The sequence below is a fragment of the Chrysemys picta genome, chromosome 23, assembly GCF_011386835.1.
Source record: "Chrysemys picta bellii isolate R12L10 chromosome 23, ASM1138683v2, whole genome shotgun sequence".
NCBI lineage: Eukaryota > Metazoa > Chordata > Testudines > Emydidae > Chrysemys > Chrysemys picta.
This window is the reverse complement of record NC_088813.1, coordinates 1,881,950-1,900,090: the sequence shown is the minus strand read 5'-3', so window position 1 is coordinate 1,900,090 and position 18,141 is coordinate 1,881,950. Positions and strand designations below refer to the sequence as shown.

Here is an 18,141-nt window from a genome sequence, read left to right as displayed (position 1 = left end):
TCAGTATCAATAGAGGAATTTTGGAGTCAGATAAAAAGATGTTGTGCGTAGTTTGGGGGAAGATTCTGCTCCTCCTCTGACCGCTCAACCAGTAGCCACGTAACTCCCTGCTTCCTCATTCGAGGAAAGAAAATGCAAAGTGAATGTACTTGGAAAGCAGTTTCCTCCTCCCCAAACTTCTCTCAAGTTGTCTCTTTTCCCACCTCACCCTACCTCCCTGATTCACCATACGTATCCCTCCTCACCTCGAAAGCTCTGCAGGACTCCCCGCATGCCATAATGCCTACCAGTACTGGGGAAATTCAAGTTGTTTAATGTCTGCATCAGAATAATGACAAGATAAAAAAAATTCCAATTAGCCAATATTATGAAGGCACTGGTCATGGCTCCATAGTTAAAGTCAGGCAATGTATGCAGAAAGTTCAATAATTAAATAATTCCACCATCAAATCCCCAAAACTAGTCAAAGACAGTCATCGCTGCAAACAGATAGATTAAAACAGAAGGGGAGTTCTAAGTCAAGCCTCTAGAAGTATGATGAGCCTAACATTTACAAAAACTGTTAAGAGGTGAGATCGCCTCATTTTCTGAACCTTCATATTTCCCCAAAAATAGCTTATCTAGTTTTCCTCAAACTTCAGAAAAATCTGACTCTAGCACAGGATCATACAAGTAAAGTTTTAAACCAATTGGTTTAGTTTTGGAGAAATTAGGGGTAAAGGGGTCAAAATAAGTTTATAAGTAGGAGCTGAACTTCAACCTTAACTATGGAGATAAGAGTTCTCTATATCCCAAACAAAAAACCAAGTAGGTTATTACGATTGTAAAGTCAAGCACGCAAAGATTAGAAAATACCAGAATTAAGGACGCCATTACAACCTACACTTTGACGTTTGTGTGTGAACTTTCTTTCTTTCTTTTTTTAAGGGCTAACATGGGCTTTTTTCCCCCCTCTCTCTCAGATTCCAAAGCTAGAAAGATTCATTGTGATTATCTAGTCTGACATCCTGTTCAACACAGGCCATAAACCTTCCCCAAAATAATTCTTGTTTGAACTGGAGCATATCTTAAAAAAAAAAAAAAAAAAATCAGTCTTGATTGTAAAGTTGCCAGTGAATCCACCTCAACCCTGGGTAAACTGTTCCTGTAACCAAATACCCTCACTGTTAAAAATGTATTCCTTACTTCCAGTCTGAATTTGTTTAGGTTCAACAGTCTGCTTGACTGAAAAGCCCATTATCGTATATTTGTTTCCATGTAAGTACTTACAGACTTTAATCAAGTCACCCTTTAAACTTCTTTGTTAATCTAAATGGTGAACTCAAGCTCAGTCTACTATAAGGCATGTTTTCTAATCCTTTAATCATTCTCATAGTTCTTCTCTGAACCCTCTCCAATTTATCAACATCCTCCTTGACTTCTGGACACCAGAACTGGACACGGGATTCCAGTAGTGGTCAGACCAGTGCCAAAAACAGTGGTAAAATAACCTCTACTTCTACTCAGGACTCCTGTTTATACAAACAACGATCACATTTGTCCTTTCGGCCACAGAATCACACTGGAAATTCATGTTCAGCTCATTAGCCACAATGCCTCCCAAATCTTGTGGAGCATTTCCCCAACCACACCCCCAATTCTTGAGGCATGCAGAGGTGGAGTATCACTAATTCAATCATCCTAAGGAGGGGAGTTAAGACTCCAGCGGACTTTATGAGCACATAAGGAGGCCTTTACCTGCATAAATGTGCTATCCACCAGGTGAGCTTTGTGAGCCTTGTCAGACCTCCCCAAGATCTACCCCTTGTAATCCTTATATTTGTGGCACTCCTGCAAGCCATAGAAACTTGGGGGCATGTGGAAGATGGTGGTGAGTGGGCATTCAGCAAGGGAACATAGGTAGACTTCAAAGAGTGACGAGGGCTAGGTGGGGGAGATAGAAGGGAGTGCTGCAGAGAAAAGCTGAGCGGTAGTACTTCACTTCTGAACCTAATGAATCTCCTGTGGAGTCCTGCTGACATGAACAACAGGAGATGTGTCTTCTCTTCCTGCTCCTGAGCATTCCCTTACAACACAGAGCAATTTGCTCCTGGCAGTTCTGCCCTTGTCCCCCAGTCAGAGACCTGTCTTCCACAATGCACAACTCCAGAAAATAGCTGATTCCTCATCAGAGAGCTAGGGATAAGGGAACAAACAGACCTAAGTGAAAAGAGCACTTAGGAGGAGCTACAGGCACAAAAAGAAAAAGCAACCAGGAGACACAAGTTCTTCCCTGCCTTCTCCACCTGGCACACTTGTGTTTCAGCAGGGAGTCCCACTGCTGTGAACCACCAAAAGACAGAAGGGGGTGGAGTGGATGAAAACAGCTTTTGCTGGCAGGACAGTCTGCAGGAGGGCAGAACCCCCAGTAAATCATAGCAAGGGATAGCTCAGTGGTTTGAACATTGGCCTGCTAAACCCAGGGTTGTGAGTTCAATCCTTGAGGGGGGCCACTTAGGCATCTGGGGCAAAACTGGTCCTGCTAGTGAAGGCAGGGGGCTGGACTTGATGACCTTTTGGGGTCCCTTCCAGATCTATGGAGATAAGTATATCTCCATATTTTTTTTTTATATTAACATCCTGCCTACATACACCTCATCAGGTCCCCTACACACCACCTCTCCCATGAGCCTTAGAAAGTAAGTTGGCCCCTACACCTACAACCAGCTCCCCCCATCACTTATGTCCCTTGGTGAGACTACTGGAAGAAGCTTCCTAATCAGTGACCCAGTGAGTAGGCTATAGTTTGAGGTCTCCCTCTGCAAGTGAAATGGACAAAGATTTAGCTTAAAAAAAAAAAAAAAAAAAGTTGAGGTCCACACCAATGTTCCAAATGAAAAAGTTAATGATTAAAGTGTGACATGATTTGATCGAACTCCGGGGTTCAAAACTACATTGCAGCTAATCTAGTGTCCAAGGATCCAAATCTCATCTCTTTCCTTTCTAGTTTTTATTTTATTTTGCTACCAACTGGCAAAAAAAAAAAAAAAAACAACAACAACAACACTGATGAACCGCCCACCTCCTCATGCTAGGGTTTCATAACTGAAAAACCCCTTGTCCAAAAGCGTCAAATTTTGTAGAAAAATTCTACCTCAGTCTAAGACTTAACCTACTAGTTCTGAGAATGAGATTTTTTTTTTTTATCTATTTTGGAGGTAAAGTCAGAATTATAATGGAAATTTAGTTTCAACTTTACAGAGCAACTGTAATGTCTCCATAATAGTTTAATCGATTAGCCTGAACCATTTGCATGCTGTTTGTAACTCCAACAATAGGGCTCCTAGTTATAGCAAAAGAATACAACAGAATGATTGGCTGTGAATGCAACAGCAGTAAAATAGTGCTCCAATCTCAGCTTCCGAGATTGCAGAATACTGCCCAACACTGAAAGCTCATGCACAAGTGAAGAGCAATGCATTTTTCGGTCATCACTCTAGCCCAATGGTGGCTATTCCTCCTCTCTGCTCTGGCAGCAGCAGCAGCTCTAGCTTTCTTGTTGCTGGTGTTTATGGGAAGTAATCACCATATTGGAGGGCAATATATGCTGGATGTCTATGATGAGTATTCAAATCATATTTTAAAATTGGCCATGCTCATGAGATTTTATTGATTCTTGAAATTTTTATCTCAATTTTGCAAAACTGTCAAGAAAAATTTACCAGCCGTGACACAAAATCTACTTGCCCACCTTTTGCCATGCTGGGTTAGAATAAGTTACATATAATTATATCACTTTTTTTTTTTTAAACAGATCACGGTATGGGATTACTTTTGAAAATTGTAATCCCGATAAATAATACAATAACTTTTCATAAGAAACAGTAACCCTTGGATCATTGACCATCACTCTTGCCACATACCTACCTCCCCACCTTTGTCTTCAATTCCCAGTCCTTCTCCTGGGAACCCCAAACCACTGAGTGGCAGCCCACACTATGCAGCAGACAGCCCCCTCTTATTGTTGCAAAGCACTTGGAAAGAAAAGAAGGGACAGCAAAAAACAGCGACTAAATTGTCCTGCCTATCAAGATGTCAGGATGCAGGACATAACCTTTATGGTGGGATATTTTGAGATGGGTAACAATCATACCACACAACATCTATAAAAAGCAATTCATGTAAACTTCAAGCAGACATTACAGTTATTCCACATTTGAATAATACCGACTGAAATAGGAAATAATAAATTGTCTGGAATTACTCCTTTTTCCCCATTCTTCCAAATATTTTGGTAAAATAAATCAGATAAGTAATCAATAATATGTAACACTATCTTTTGTACTAGTAATCAATAGTTTGTAATAGATTACATTTTCAAAGTAACAGTTGCCATAATTAATCAAAGGGGGAAAAACTGGGAACCCAGATATATAAAATATCAATCAAATGCTAATGAGCTAGTAGAATTTTGCAAGGGTGAATTCATTCCTTTCCTTATTTTTAAATGGTAACACTAGGTTTCAACAATGCTCTCACTGTGAAAAATAATGTTCGCTACATTCATTAGTTCCCTCCTTCACTAGGTACAGGTGACAAACAAATATTTACAGGCAATACAAATAGCACATCAGTGCAGTGGTCAATCTATTCCACTAGTCCATCTCGGATAGTGGCTACTAGGAGACTCAGAGGAAATTGCAAGGAAATTCATAGTGGGTAATTTTGGAATAATCTGCCCATTGAGAAAGTTTCCTCCTAACTCCTGTCAGTGGCTGGCTTATAAATGAAGCATGAGGATTCATAGACCTATGGATGCTATTATGGATGTTTTTATTACCTATATAAATGTCTTATCCTTTTCTGAATCATACAGAGCTCTGAATCTCAACTGAATCTTCTTGTGGCAGTTTCCCACTCGTGTGTGTGTAGTATAGGAGAGTATTTCTTTGATTAGTTTTAAATTTCCTGCCTTTCAGTTTCATTGAATGCCCCCATGTCAGTTTATCCATTCTTGTGATACACGAAGAGTTACAAAATATTAACTAGATTTCTCAGATTGAAGAACTGTATCTCCTCCAGTTAACTAGTCTGAACATCCCCAAAATATTTCCTATGCAAAGATTATTAAATCTACAATCCTCCCAAAAATACCCCCATGTTTTCTAGTACATTCGATAACTTCAATATAAAAAGTAGCCACAGGCTACCATAAAAATGAAGTCATGTTTTCTTGTTTTGTTTGCATCAAGCTTGACTGAATTCTAAATATAACATTGTCATTAATTTTTTTGTTTGTAAAGTAATGTGTTTAATTATTACACTGTTGCATTTACTTTAAAGTTAGATGTAGGACTTTTATATCAAATATGCTGACTATTATCCTGCATTCACATTTACTCTTCCAGAACTGACAATAACATTCCATCTAAGTAATTTAAAAAACAAATATGCACTAACATTTCAAATATCTTTAAGAACTTTGTTGACAAATTTTCTATCAAGAAGAGCATAGTCAGTGATAAGAAGCACCTCTGAGGAATTTTGAAACTGTAAATATAAATAGTAAAAATTAAAATGTCTTGTTTTTGTTACAGTATTTAAATCAGTTATTCACCCTAAAATCTTTATTAGCAGAACTTTGGTTTTAGGATGCAGCAAATAGGATTTAAAATCATATATCACTCCAACCATACTTCTTACCTACAGACACTGTTAAATTAAATTAAAGGTGACAGTACTGCTTTCCTGCAACAGCTGCTCACAATGTATTAGAGAATAGGGAACTTCTCTAAGCTCTCCAGGGTACCAGAAGAAATTAAAGAGCATAGAGTTTACAGTAACTATTTTACAAGTGCTATCTTAAATAGTAATTTTTCATTTTCTATAAATGGTTTGAAACCATGTATTTCATTTTACAAGTTCTGAACAAAGCAAATATTTATTATCCATGATTTTAAACGAAGATATTACAAACTTCAAATGTACCTATCTACTTGTTTTATTACTGTAGTTTGTATAACCCAAGTTAGGCTAATGCCCAATATATTTTACCAACAGGAAGAATGATCCCCACATCTAGAAACACACAACAAATGTAAGGCATATTTCCTGTTATCCATTAGAATAATCACAATTGACTTTTTTTAGATTACTGACTTATTTTCCAATAATTTATAAGATTTTACAAATATACTTACAGGTTGTTCTGGTAAGTCTTGTGCCTCTTCCATGAGTATTAATATTTTTAATATGCTTAAATGTTTAGATTGTGTGTCTTCATCTGCAGTCTTCAAAGCCTGTTAAAAAAGATGTTCATAGCTTTATATACTTTGTGGGGTGCTTATCATTTAGGCTATCTGAGAATATTCATTTCTATATTTTCTGCTCTCAAGCTTTCTAAAGTCATGTTGCCATCTCTAAAATAAGAGACCAAACTCGCATATGGAGGTTTTCTAAAACAAAGATTTACCATTAAGCCCCAAAGACATAAACAATGGTGGGGGGTTTTTAAATGCACGTGGCACATTTCTACTGCATTTCACTTGTAACATACTCACTATAGAAGCCAATATATTAAACATTTCAATCATACACGTGCGCTGTGATTGTAAAAACACTTTAGGATTACCAGAGTTAATTTAAGTGATCAACTCCAGGCTACTATGTCAGTAAACAGAATGATACAATCTAACCTGTTTTAATTTAGAACATTTACATAACTGTCACACAAAAAATCAGGACATGACTCACAACTAAATGTTTCTACAAGCAAGACTGATTATTAGCAATAACTATTTAAATTGTACACTTAAAAATGAGTAGTCGGACCTTTTACTTTGAAAGAAAAAGTTAATTTCAAAGAAAGTAAAGCTTTTAGTACTAAATGCTATCTGTATTAAGTGCCGACTGTAACAAGCAAGAGTCAAGACTCACTGGAATTACCATAGAAAAGTGAGCGTTCTGAAGGAGACTACTTTCAGAATCGTTTTACTGAATTCCTATAGTCTGCTACTCAAAAAATAAAAAAAACATTACTTCCGCAGTGTTTTTTTCATTGGCTGGCTTTTTGGCATTTAAAAAAATAAAATCCACTAGACTTATGCCAACAAACAGTACCAACAGGATGCAAAATGTAAGAGGTTGAATAGTGACACCCAACTTTGAATATGAACCATTACAGTTTAAAGTTTAATTTCTCTTCGATTACCTCTTTATCTCCAAACCACTGACGTAAAAACCGTCAGCCAAACTCTGTTCATAACACTGAACTCAACGAGTGTTTCAAGAACTGATTTACCTTCAATATGCATTCAATGGAGTAAGGCACTTCTCCCATGATGTACACTAAGATATAAACAATTTCATACCCTCCCTAAAAATCAGTCTTTCCCACAAAAAGACACATGAAGCACACAAAAGTAGTACACAGCCATTTTACAGCTAGATTAAAGCAACCACAAAAAGCACTGAAAGAATACATCATAATTTAGGAATACATAAATAACAGCAATGTTCATAATTTATTGACTGTGTTAGACTCTGATCCTGTCACATTGCCATGGGCTTCAATGGAAACAGGACTGGCCCTATATTCATATCATATAGCCGCTGTTCTCTCAGCATTTAGATTCTTATATTTTGCCCCTTACTGTGGTATCTGAGCACCTTCCATATAATGAAATGATCCCAATGAAAAAATAAATAGGTCAAGAGGTATGACCTTACACAATATACTCAAACTGAGCCAAATAATCCAGTTCAGTTCAAACCAAAACTAATTTTTTAAAATTTTTCTTGGAAAACAAAAAATGAAAAAAATTCACTTTGGGTCAAACAAAACCTGTTTGACCTGAAATGTCTCAGTTTTCCATTTTGGGGTTGGGGTCGGGAGGGTGTGTGTGCGCGTGCGTTTTATATAAAAATATATATATATAAAATTTACTGTGTATAGCACACACCGCACAGCAGATGAAGGAGTGGGTGGTAGACTGAATTTGTAGTTTGTCAGTTTAAATTCATAGCATCATCTTACATATAAAAAGTTCGTTTCCTTTTTAATTGTAATTTACTCCTTTTAATAAATAAAGACTGGAAAGGAAAATTGTGGAATTTAAAGATTCTTGAAATATTTTCAGAACTACAGAGTAAATTCTTTGAAAGTTTACAGCTGAAACAAAAAGAAGAATATTACTTTACAAATCAGATTTTGATTCAAATCCTATCTAACATTTTGACCTAATGCTTCCATTAAAAAAAAAAGTTTATTTGGTTTGGTTTTCTACAGAAAGCAAGAGCGAAAACTTTCTTAGTTTTCTGATCTGGATTTTTAAATTTTTTATTTTATTTTTTTTTTTTCAAATAAATCAAAGGCCAAATTTGTTCTCACAAATGCTGGAATTAGCATTGAAAAACTTAATCCAAACTCACATCTAGTTTATAGAGTTACAATTACAATAAGATCCTCCTTTTCAAATAAATAGGACAGCTTGCTACCATGAATGCAGAAAGCTTTTCCAAATCAAACCATTTACTACACCAAAATCAAAATGAAATCAAAATGGAGAAACTTCTTGTCCAAGTGGCAACTGAACTTGAGCCAAGACTGTTTCACAGAGGAAAGGAGAGTGTGAAACATTTGCTATAATGAATAGCCATTTAAACAGAGGACATCCTATAAAGACCAATCCAAGTTGTAGCTAGGGTTACAGAGAAGCACACAGAACACAACCAACGGAAGAGAAAGCACGCATTACAGGGGTTGGGATAACTGTAGTGCAGTTGGATAGAGGATTAGGAGTTCTCTAAGCAACATAGCTTTTTAGTTTAGAGTGTCTGTTTAATGTTTTATTCACCTTTTGTCAGGACACAAGATGGGTGGCATATGCCATATTATTTAGCAAACACACACCTTTGCTGGCAGAAAGTTGGTAAAAAAGTTAGAGAAAATGAATTCTAATTTTCACCATTTTTACTACAAACTAATTTCAAAAGCAGATTTTTTAACCATTAAGGTAACCATGCTTTGACAACTGTATCTACACACTTTCCAGTGGACAATCGGTAAAATATTATTGTATTGGTTTTTAAAAAAAAAACACCCTCAGCATCCCTAGGTCCCCTATGTAGTCTTCAAAGCTTCCAAATGATGGCTAACCTCATAAAAACATGAAGTCACAGCTCAACAGATTAAGAAATCAGAGTATTTTCAGGAGGAAAGTAACTGGTACCTGTGAATATAAAGCTGTACTGTATACAAAACATGAATAATTCAAAAACCTACAGCAAGCCACTGAATGACAGGAAAAAGAACGAGGAGTACTTGTGGCACCTTAGAGACTAACAAATTTATTTGGGTATAAGCTTTCATGGGCTAAAACCCACTTCGTCGGATGTATGCAGTGGAGAATACAGTAGGAAAATATATATACACACACAGAAAATGAAAAAATGGGTTCTTTTTGCTGATACAGACTAACACGGCTACCACTCTGAATGACAGGAGGCAGTCTGGAGTTTCAAGATTCTGAATAAGATTTGTGAAACAGTACATTTCTTTTTTTAATTGTGAAAAAAATAATTGTTTTATTAAAGGACAAGTTCAGTGAACTGAACTTCAAGAAACAATATTCTACTAAAAATAAATAGCAATTTTCATCAGCTGCAAAATAGAATTACGAAAATATAGTGACACTGAAATCTGAATCAAATTAATAAAGTTTTAGTGCTATTTTATTTAAACCTGATTTGTAATTTTATTAATTAATTTAAGATACTTTATTATCATTATGGGCAAATAGCGGTTTGCTAGAGCCAGTATTATTAAAAAAAAAAAATTCCAAAAAGATAGATTCTTTACACACCATTTTCTTTAGTTTGTTCAATTTACTGAAAAACCATTCTCCTAAACTTCAAAATAAAAGACACAAAAAGCAGAAGCATGGACTATAACATTTCATATATCAATTTCTCTGGCTTCTGTTTCTATAGCAAAATTCTGACACTGTATCTCCATGCCAAACGTGTGTTAAAAGTGCTGGCAAGTAAAAAGAGTCTTGTTGCATTAAATCCTATTTTAAAAATCTTAAACAGGCAAGTTTGGAATGTTAAAACTTAGTAAGGATGGAGATAATTCCCTCAGCAACCCAGACTGATATTAGTAGCAAATAGCAATCTCCTTTTCCAGAACCATAGGCTTTGGCTCTGAGTCTTTAAAATGTCAGCTGGAACTCAGTACATCTCTCAAACTGCAAATGATTAAAGTTAAAGATACTGTGATATGAATACCACCAAATAATTAAAATATCAGTGAAAAGCACTTTAGATACTTTTTTATTAAAAAACAGTCCCTGCTTTTTTGCTCAAACCGTATTTGCCTGAATGTATACTTTTCAGATTTTACACAATTTCAAATAATGAAATTAAAGTTATTAAATAGAAAACTGTAATGAAATATTTCACTATGATACACTTTGAGGTTTTAAAATGTACAACATTTAACACATTTATTTCAATCCCTTATCCCTCCAAGGACCACTAATATAGTGTTTCTGCATGTGGTAGCAATTAATTCTGGAATGAAGGGGTTAAAATAATGCTAAGGCTCTGAGCTATAATGGAAAAAGAGACATTTCATGATGATCTGCCCCATTTCTCTACCCTATGGGCAGACGGAATTAGACAGGAGACAGCTCTGTTAGGTCACCTAGTCCATCATCCAACCAATGCAGGATTATTCCTTAAAATATACCTCAACACTTCAAAATTTATGGTATTGCAGAGTGCTCAGTATTCAGAAACTGTGCAGTGCCTAGGCACAATGAGATGTGGAAGATCCCTGAGGACACACTTCTGTATTTAGTGTCTGTATTTTATTTCCTTTAGGGTTTCACTGAATTAAAAAATACAGCAGAGGGAGACAAGGACAGGAACACTAAATTAGTATTATGTACTGTATTGTTACCAGGTTCTCTTACACTGACATTGTAGAAGATCCAAAAAGCGAGTGCTAGTTTTACTACTGTAACAATGATGCTGTGCCATACTGTCATGGTGCATAGATACACTAATGCAGTAGTCATAACATGGAGTTAAAGACTCCATATGGGAACCACAAAACAAAAAAACTGTAGTTATTTAAAATTAAGTCCAATTGTGATTTATAGGCTTGTATACAAAGTTTTAATACACTGTAAAAAAGAAAAAAAATGGAAAGTGACTTATTTATTTATAAAAAGCAACAGAGAGTCCCTGTGGCACCTTTAAGACTAACAGATGTACTGGAGCATAAGCTTTCGTGGGTGAATGCCCACTTCGTCGGATTTATTTATTTATAGTTGATATCAAAAGCTGCTTCTGTGAAATAGCTAATTCCCCTTAATTAAGTTACAGAAAACCACACATTTTATGGATACTATACAAACTCCACTGATTTCTTTATGATGCATTGAATCTGTTTTATTACTGTCACTTTTGCGCTGGGTGTTTAATTTCCTTCTCTCCATACAATGATTATTGTACAATACATACAGCACCTACTAGATTAGCATGTCTTTGAGCAGTGATAATATAGCACAGAATCTCAGCAAATTATTCAAGCATTTGTGGCCTTCTGGACCATCTATAATGTCAATAAGAAAAATTCTGTTCACATTCACTTTGTACTATACTCAAAGGATCTATTAGAAACACTATTAATATAAAAATTCAATATTCCCACATGTGCCTTTTTAATACCATAAACCAACAAAGGAAATAAAACACAGAAACTGAATGCAGTGAAGGAACCTTAAGGGGTCTGCCTTTAAAACAATCTAAAGCAAATAAATGTAGAGTGAAGGCTGCTGCTTCCTACAACATAGGCAATACTGGTGTGCAGTAGGCTGTAGATAGTAGGCATAAACAGAAGCTGAAGTTGTTAAAATAAAAATTTTCCATACTAATACAGAGGGACAAAATTTCCTATTAATATACAGGGGGATAAAAATCCATATTTGCCAATCGGAAAAGGAGTCCCTAGGGGAAAAATGCTGTCAAGATGAGAGACTACAAATAAAGTAACCAGTAAAACTTAAAATAAACTGTAAAACACTGAAGACTTTTAAGCCATTTCTTAGCAAACTCTACCTCTAAAGTCCGTTTACAGTATTTGTACACATTATTATACATCGCCTCTTTGCAGAATGAATATGCCTAGTTTTCCAGTGACAATGCTGACTACAGAAAAAACTGTCTAGTGCTATCTATGTTCTAGTTAACAGAACAAAAGTAAATATAATTGAACTAGACTAGCCTAGTTGGCATTTTGAGATAAGAGACCAAGGACGCTCAACTTCCTCTCTTATCCTAAAGAGAGCTGGACCCTTCAGGACAGGGTTGAGGCAGATTACTTAGCGAGATTGCACTGTTACAGCCTCTCTGTGGCTACACAGTAGTTGGAGGCTCTCGCCCTCCAGGACAGTCAATCCTTTTGTCAGCAGCAAATTCTGTCAAAAATTGTACTGATGAGAAAAAAGCTAACAGAAACTATTCAAACAAGGTTCTATGCAAACTGCTTTCAATTTAGTCTGACACTAAAGGGTGGAGTAGACTAGACCCAAAAATTCACCTCTGGATTGCTGTATTTTTCAATTCACCACTCTCACACTGTAAAGCAAAGGTAAAAGTTTGAATAAGGGTATGTCTACACAGCCAACATTAAAGCGCTGCCGTGGCAGTGCTTTAACGTGGCTGTGTAGTCGTGGCTCCAGCACTGGGAGAGAAACCACCTCTGCGAGGGGAATAGCTCCCAGAGTTGGGAGCCCGGCTCCCAGCACTGTCTACACTGCCAATTTACAGTGCTGAAACTTGCATCATTTGGGGGTGTTTTTTCACATCCCTGAGTGAGGAAAGTTTCAGCACTGTAAGTGGCAGTGTAGACAAGCCCTAAGAGTCTCAGTCATTGCTTCTATCCCAAGGAGGTAGTTAAAGTATTAAATTGTTAGATCCCAGAAGGTCAATGATTGCACTGAATCTATTGTACAAATATCACAAGGAGGTTTACATGTTTCCGCCCCGACGTATACTGTACTATCACTCTTTTGAGGAATCAGGAAGTAGAACCACTTAAATAGGTAAGAAGATTTCTGTATTTGCATTGCTAATTGCTTTATTAGTCTGAATTTGGAGCCAGAAGATGGTAACTTTTCATTCCCCACACAATGACCTCTGTTCCTCCATGTCAGAATACAAGCAGGCATGCATACAAGCAGAGAGAGAGAGAGAGGTCTCCTTCCTGATCCAAGAGAGGACTTCCTTGTGCCCCGGTCCCTACCCAAAGGCCAGTTCAGATGGGTTCCTCAGGTTTTCCCACTACTTCATTAATCAGCTGGCCAAAATTTTCCCATTTTTCATTCAACTCCCAGCATTCATTTCCATTAGTGACATCCTATTCCCCACATCCAAGTCCTTTTCTTCAATTAATCAGTGTTCTACCTGGAATCAGCCAGCAAGGGGCCTCAGTTTAGTTCCAAATTTAGACAATTTTCCATTTTGTTTTAAGTTCAGACCTATGTGAAATGAATTAGGGCTTCAGCTGGAATTCTTACTGGTAGAGCTGTCTAGGAGTGAGTAAATCTGAGGACTAAACTTCACTTTTTCTCTCCCTGAAGGGGTCAGTGAAGGGCAGAGGGATGGCAGGATGTGCACCTGGGGAAGCTTGTGCCTCCAAAACAATGCAAACAGATAACTAAGTGGACAAAAAGAGGGCTTGATTCTCTAGAATGGTCAATCTGGCAACTTTCAATAACACAAAATTCACTTTAAAAACATGCTCAGAAGGAAAAGTAGCAGCAGCATTCAGTGACCAATATTAACTCCAGTGATACAGAAAAAAAGGCTTTTAATAAAATGTATATGCCACTAAGAGATGAGAGAATTTTAGAATTTTTAAGTAGATAATTCCCCTTTCAAAAGTAAACCCTGAAGTAGGATTGAAGGATCAGATGCCATCTGGATCCAGTGATTTTCAAAAACTAATTTCAAAAATTATATCCAGGATACACATCCAAAATTTGGCTACCTTCAGACCCTCCCACCAGATGTGGAAGAAAGCCCTTCTCCTCCCTCCACCCCCCCACACACATATATTTGCCTGAATGCACTGGATTTACATTTTAATATCTTTTCCATGTGAGAAGTTGTAAAACCCCATGGAACCAGTATCTTAGTGATTCTCTTTAACAGAAACACCAACAGGTGAGTTAACAGCTCTGTTCCAAATTTGGGATCACAATTCAAGAGATTTCTCCTTTCTCATTTTATCATTTAACCACATTTATACTCCATATTAAATTTTATTAATTCTATATAAAACCTAGAAATTAAATCCTTATAGCCCGAGAACTAGAATATTAGGGATTCCACTCTAGAAAAAGGTTGTGTTTTTTAATAGATCCATAATTGCACAGGACTCCTTAAGAGTTCTAGAAAAGTCTAATTAAAATTAGTCCTTTTATATTAAAAGAAGCATTCTTTGCCCTTTAAATTAGCATTTTTAGATTTTAACAGAAGATCAACTTTTCTTCACGATAGCTTTTTGGGGGAATTGCGTCGCTCTTTCTGTTATTAAAACTTCAAAGTTATGGAATCTGTGTTTTACTATTTCACATGAAATTTTAGTTCTGTTCTAGTATGATAAAATCATTTTATTCTGAAGGCAGAAAAACACTAAAAGTAAAATGAATCTCTTGGAAAGGCTGGAGTATTCCTGATTGCTTAGGAACATATATAAAGATTTGTCAATATTCATAAGATCCCATACGCTGCCAGGTAAATAATCAAAGAAATGCTTATGGCTTTTCAGTACTTTGGAGCAATATAGCCAATATAATATGATTTAGTTGGTGTTGGTCCTGCTTTGAGCAGGGGGTTGGACTAGATGACCTCCTGAGGTCTCTTCCAGCCCTAATCTATGATTCTATGATCCAGGTCAGCTGAACTGTAGATTTGCTGAGTCACTGATTTTTATTAAGAAACCTCTGAAAGTAAATAATCTAACTTCTCAAAGCATTTAAAATGTAATAGACTGTAGTTCCCCTTAGGGTTTTTTAAATATAAAAATAATATTTAACCTGAATGAAGCATTATTTTAAAATGGTTTATGAAAATAAGTTACAACCTATGAGGAGACATGAATGAGTGAACAGAGGTTAGTAGCACTACTGGTAAGGGCAATCTTGTTTTCTAATGATTACACATTATGTTAAGAAGGAAAACATTTACCTGCAGCATTATGGCACAAACAAGAATGATTAGGTCATGTTAGGATATACGGTTAACCTAAAAGAGTAATGTGTCAATATGTAAACAGCCTTACAATCAGCAGCAGTTATCACGGCAACTTTAGTCTTTACATTCTAAACTTTATGCTAATACTAAAAGCTTCCTACCACCTGAAAAAAATCTGTCTGAGACATCACAAACCCAACAGCCCGCAGCTTTCCTACGAGAAGTGAATTATTTGCCATTCTTCTTACTTCAGCTCTTGTGTCTTAAATTTAAGTACAAGAGAAATTCCTTAAACATGTGGCCCAGCAATGCAGACTGAGTCAAAGATCATGAAAAATGCTATTTGGCAGCCCCAGGCAATTATGAAGGACATGAAACAACCAGATCATAAAGCAGCTCAACGGGCTAACAAAATTTGAGGGCATTCAATTACGTGTTATTTAATGTGCCTTCCTACACTTAAAAAGATGAGGTTTGTGTAAGGGAGGAATATCTCTGATGGGAAAAATAAAACATTGGGAACCCAGCTGGGAGGTAAATTTAACTCTTGTTTATGATTTAGTACAAACCGGAGAACCATAACACGTTAACATTAGTCAAATTAATATATATTTTTAAAAGACAAAAAAGAACAAAGACATCAAGGGCAACAGCAGAGCTTTCTTGGGGGCTGTTCCAAGACTGTGGAATGAACTCTCCAAGGAACTAAGGACCATCATAAGCCTTATCACCTTCCACTCCAAGAACAAACATGTGACACATGTTAATACAAATTATAAACAGTCACATTGCTTAGTAGTATTACCATAACACCTAGTACTAGTGGAAGGCATTCAGACACTATGGTGATGAGCATGGTATAATAATCTATATAGAATGGACACCAGGCAGGAAATAAACCAAGGTACAAACAAGCCAAAAAGCTGCGTACACCAAGATTTTAAGTACTGTAGTATAATTGACTAAGTCAGTTCAGGGAAAAACATACACCGAATCTTTCATTTCTTCATGCACAGAACTACTCTGTAACAATGTTCCTGAGCCCCATTCATGAATAAATCCACTCTATTTGCTTTATTAGAAATGTAATTTAAAAATTTCCGCACATAGAGTTCCCCCCCCCTTAATTCCCTAAGCACTTAGGACAGGGGTCGGCAACCTGCGGCGCCAGATCCCTTTGGCTGCCTGCATGGGGGCAGCCATTTTTTGAGGGGGTGCGAAGTGCAGGCTTTGGCTGGGAGGCGCTTACCACAAGCGGCTCCCAGCCAGGGGCGCAGCAGGCTCTGGCCCCATGTTGCTCTCGGAAGCAGTGGCTGCTGGCATGTCTCTGTGCACTGCCCCCGTCCTCACAGCTCCCATTGGCCAGTTCCCAGCCAATGGGAGCTGCAGGGGCAGTGCTTGCAGGCATGGGCAGCGCATGGAGACCCGCGCCCGCCCCCTCCCCAAGGGGCGCGCAAAGACGTGCCGCTAGCCAGCCGCTTCCAGGAGTGGCATAGGGCCACCGCATGCAGCCTGCCTGAGCCCTGCTGCACTGCTGGCTGGGAGCTGCCTGTGGTAAGCTCCTCCCGGCCAGAGCCTGCACCTCACATCCCCTCCCGCACCCCAACCCCCTACCCCAAGTCAGAACCCCTTCCTGTACCCAAACTCCCTCCCAGACCCCACACCTCCTCCTGCACCCCAATCCCCTGCCCCCTCCTGTTTATATTCAAATTCAAATGGCAGAAGTCGCATTAAAAGTATTGGTGAGTAATAATAACTTTAATATGTTCAATTATTATTAGTAGATAAATTCTAACTCTACAAGTAGCTTTGCGTGTGATGCGGCTCTCAAAATATTTTGGTCAAAGATAAAAAACAAAAAAATGGCTCCTCTTTGAAAGGCTGCCGACCCCTGACTTAGGATCATGGTGATCCATTCCCTCCAGCTGAGGAGAGCTAGCTCTCCACAGCCAGTTAAATACCCCTCCTAGGTTGCACCAAGGGTGTCTGAATAAAACATACAGTTAATGAAGCTAGGGGCTATATTGACTTGCCTGATAGCATTCCCAGACAGGGAATAAAGAACCAAGTTTGAGATGCAAACTCTGATCTCCTTAATTGCTCCTTAAAATAGCAGTCGTGTTATATGAGCCATCTATTTTATTTCTGAAAGGAAAATGATCCAGTGTGCCAAAGTCCAGGCTAAAAACCCTCTGGGGCTAAAATGGAATTATGGATTACAAATATTAAAGCATTTAGTTTGCACACTTGTGTAAAAATGTAAAGAAAGAATGAAATCCTTTGTAGCATTTTTACTAGAAGAAACTATAGAATCATAAAACTGGAAGGGACCTCAAGATGTCATCTAGTCCAGTCCGGTGCACAAATGCCAGGGTTCAAAACCTTACTGCTAGTTAACATATCCATCATGTCCCAAGAATTAACTTCAGATGAAATATACTGTAGTAGAGGTCTGACTGCAGGACAAGAATTCCTGATTATTAACCCTGTCTGACACTACCTACCTCTGTTAGCAAGTCATTTAACCTCTCTAACTCAACTCAGTCTGTTACACAGGTACAATATATAGCTGCCTCACAAGTGTGGGGAAATAGAACCGGGGGGGGGGGGGCTTCTTTTTAATAGCCAGAGCTTTGAATCTGAAGGCCCCGAAATAAACCCTCCAACAGAGATCTGTTATGCTGACTGCCCTTACACAGAGTAGTACAGGCCTTAGCCTGAGCAAGACTGAACAACACGGTTCTCTGCCAAACTCGGTCAAGGGTAATGACCAGAGGGGGGAGTGGGGGGGGGGGGGGAACACAGAACAATGCTAAAGGCTACAGCAAGAAACTGCTTTAACAATATAATAACCGCAAGTTTATGAAACCGCTCGAAACATAGAATATCCGCTTA

The 18,141-nt window shown here is 37.7% G+C and overlaps 1 protein-coding gene across 12 annotated transcripts in view; it reads right to left on the bottom strand.

Moving 5' to 3' along the window:
• EYA3 (EYA transcriptional coactivator and phosphatase 3) overlaps positions 1 to 18,141 on the bottom strand; it is a 132,090-nt gene that overhangs the window by 84,733 nt on the left and 29,216 nt on the right. For 8 of the 12 annotated variants that reach the window (XM_008172922.4, XM_042861693.2, XM_042861691.2 and 5 more), the window contains exon 2: positions 6,180 to 6,278. In XM_008172922.4, coding sequence (XP_008171144.2) covers positions 6,180 to 6,212 — 33 coding nt within the window. In that variant the 5' untranslated portion in view covers positions 6,213 to 6,278. Of the gene's footprint in view, positions 1 to 245; positions 319 to 6,179; positions 6,279 to 18,141 lie in introns of all 12 variants that reach the window. The other 4 variants (XM_042861690.2, XM_065577220.1, XM_065577223.1 and 1 more) reach the window with 1 other exon arrangement.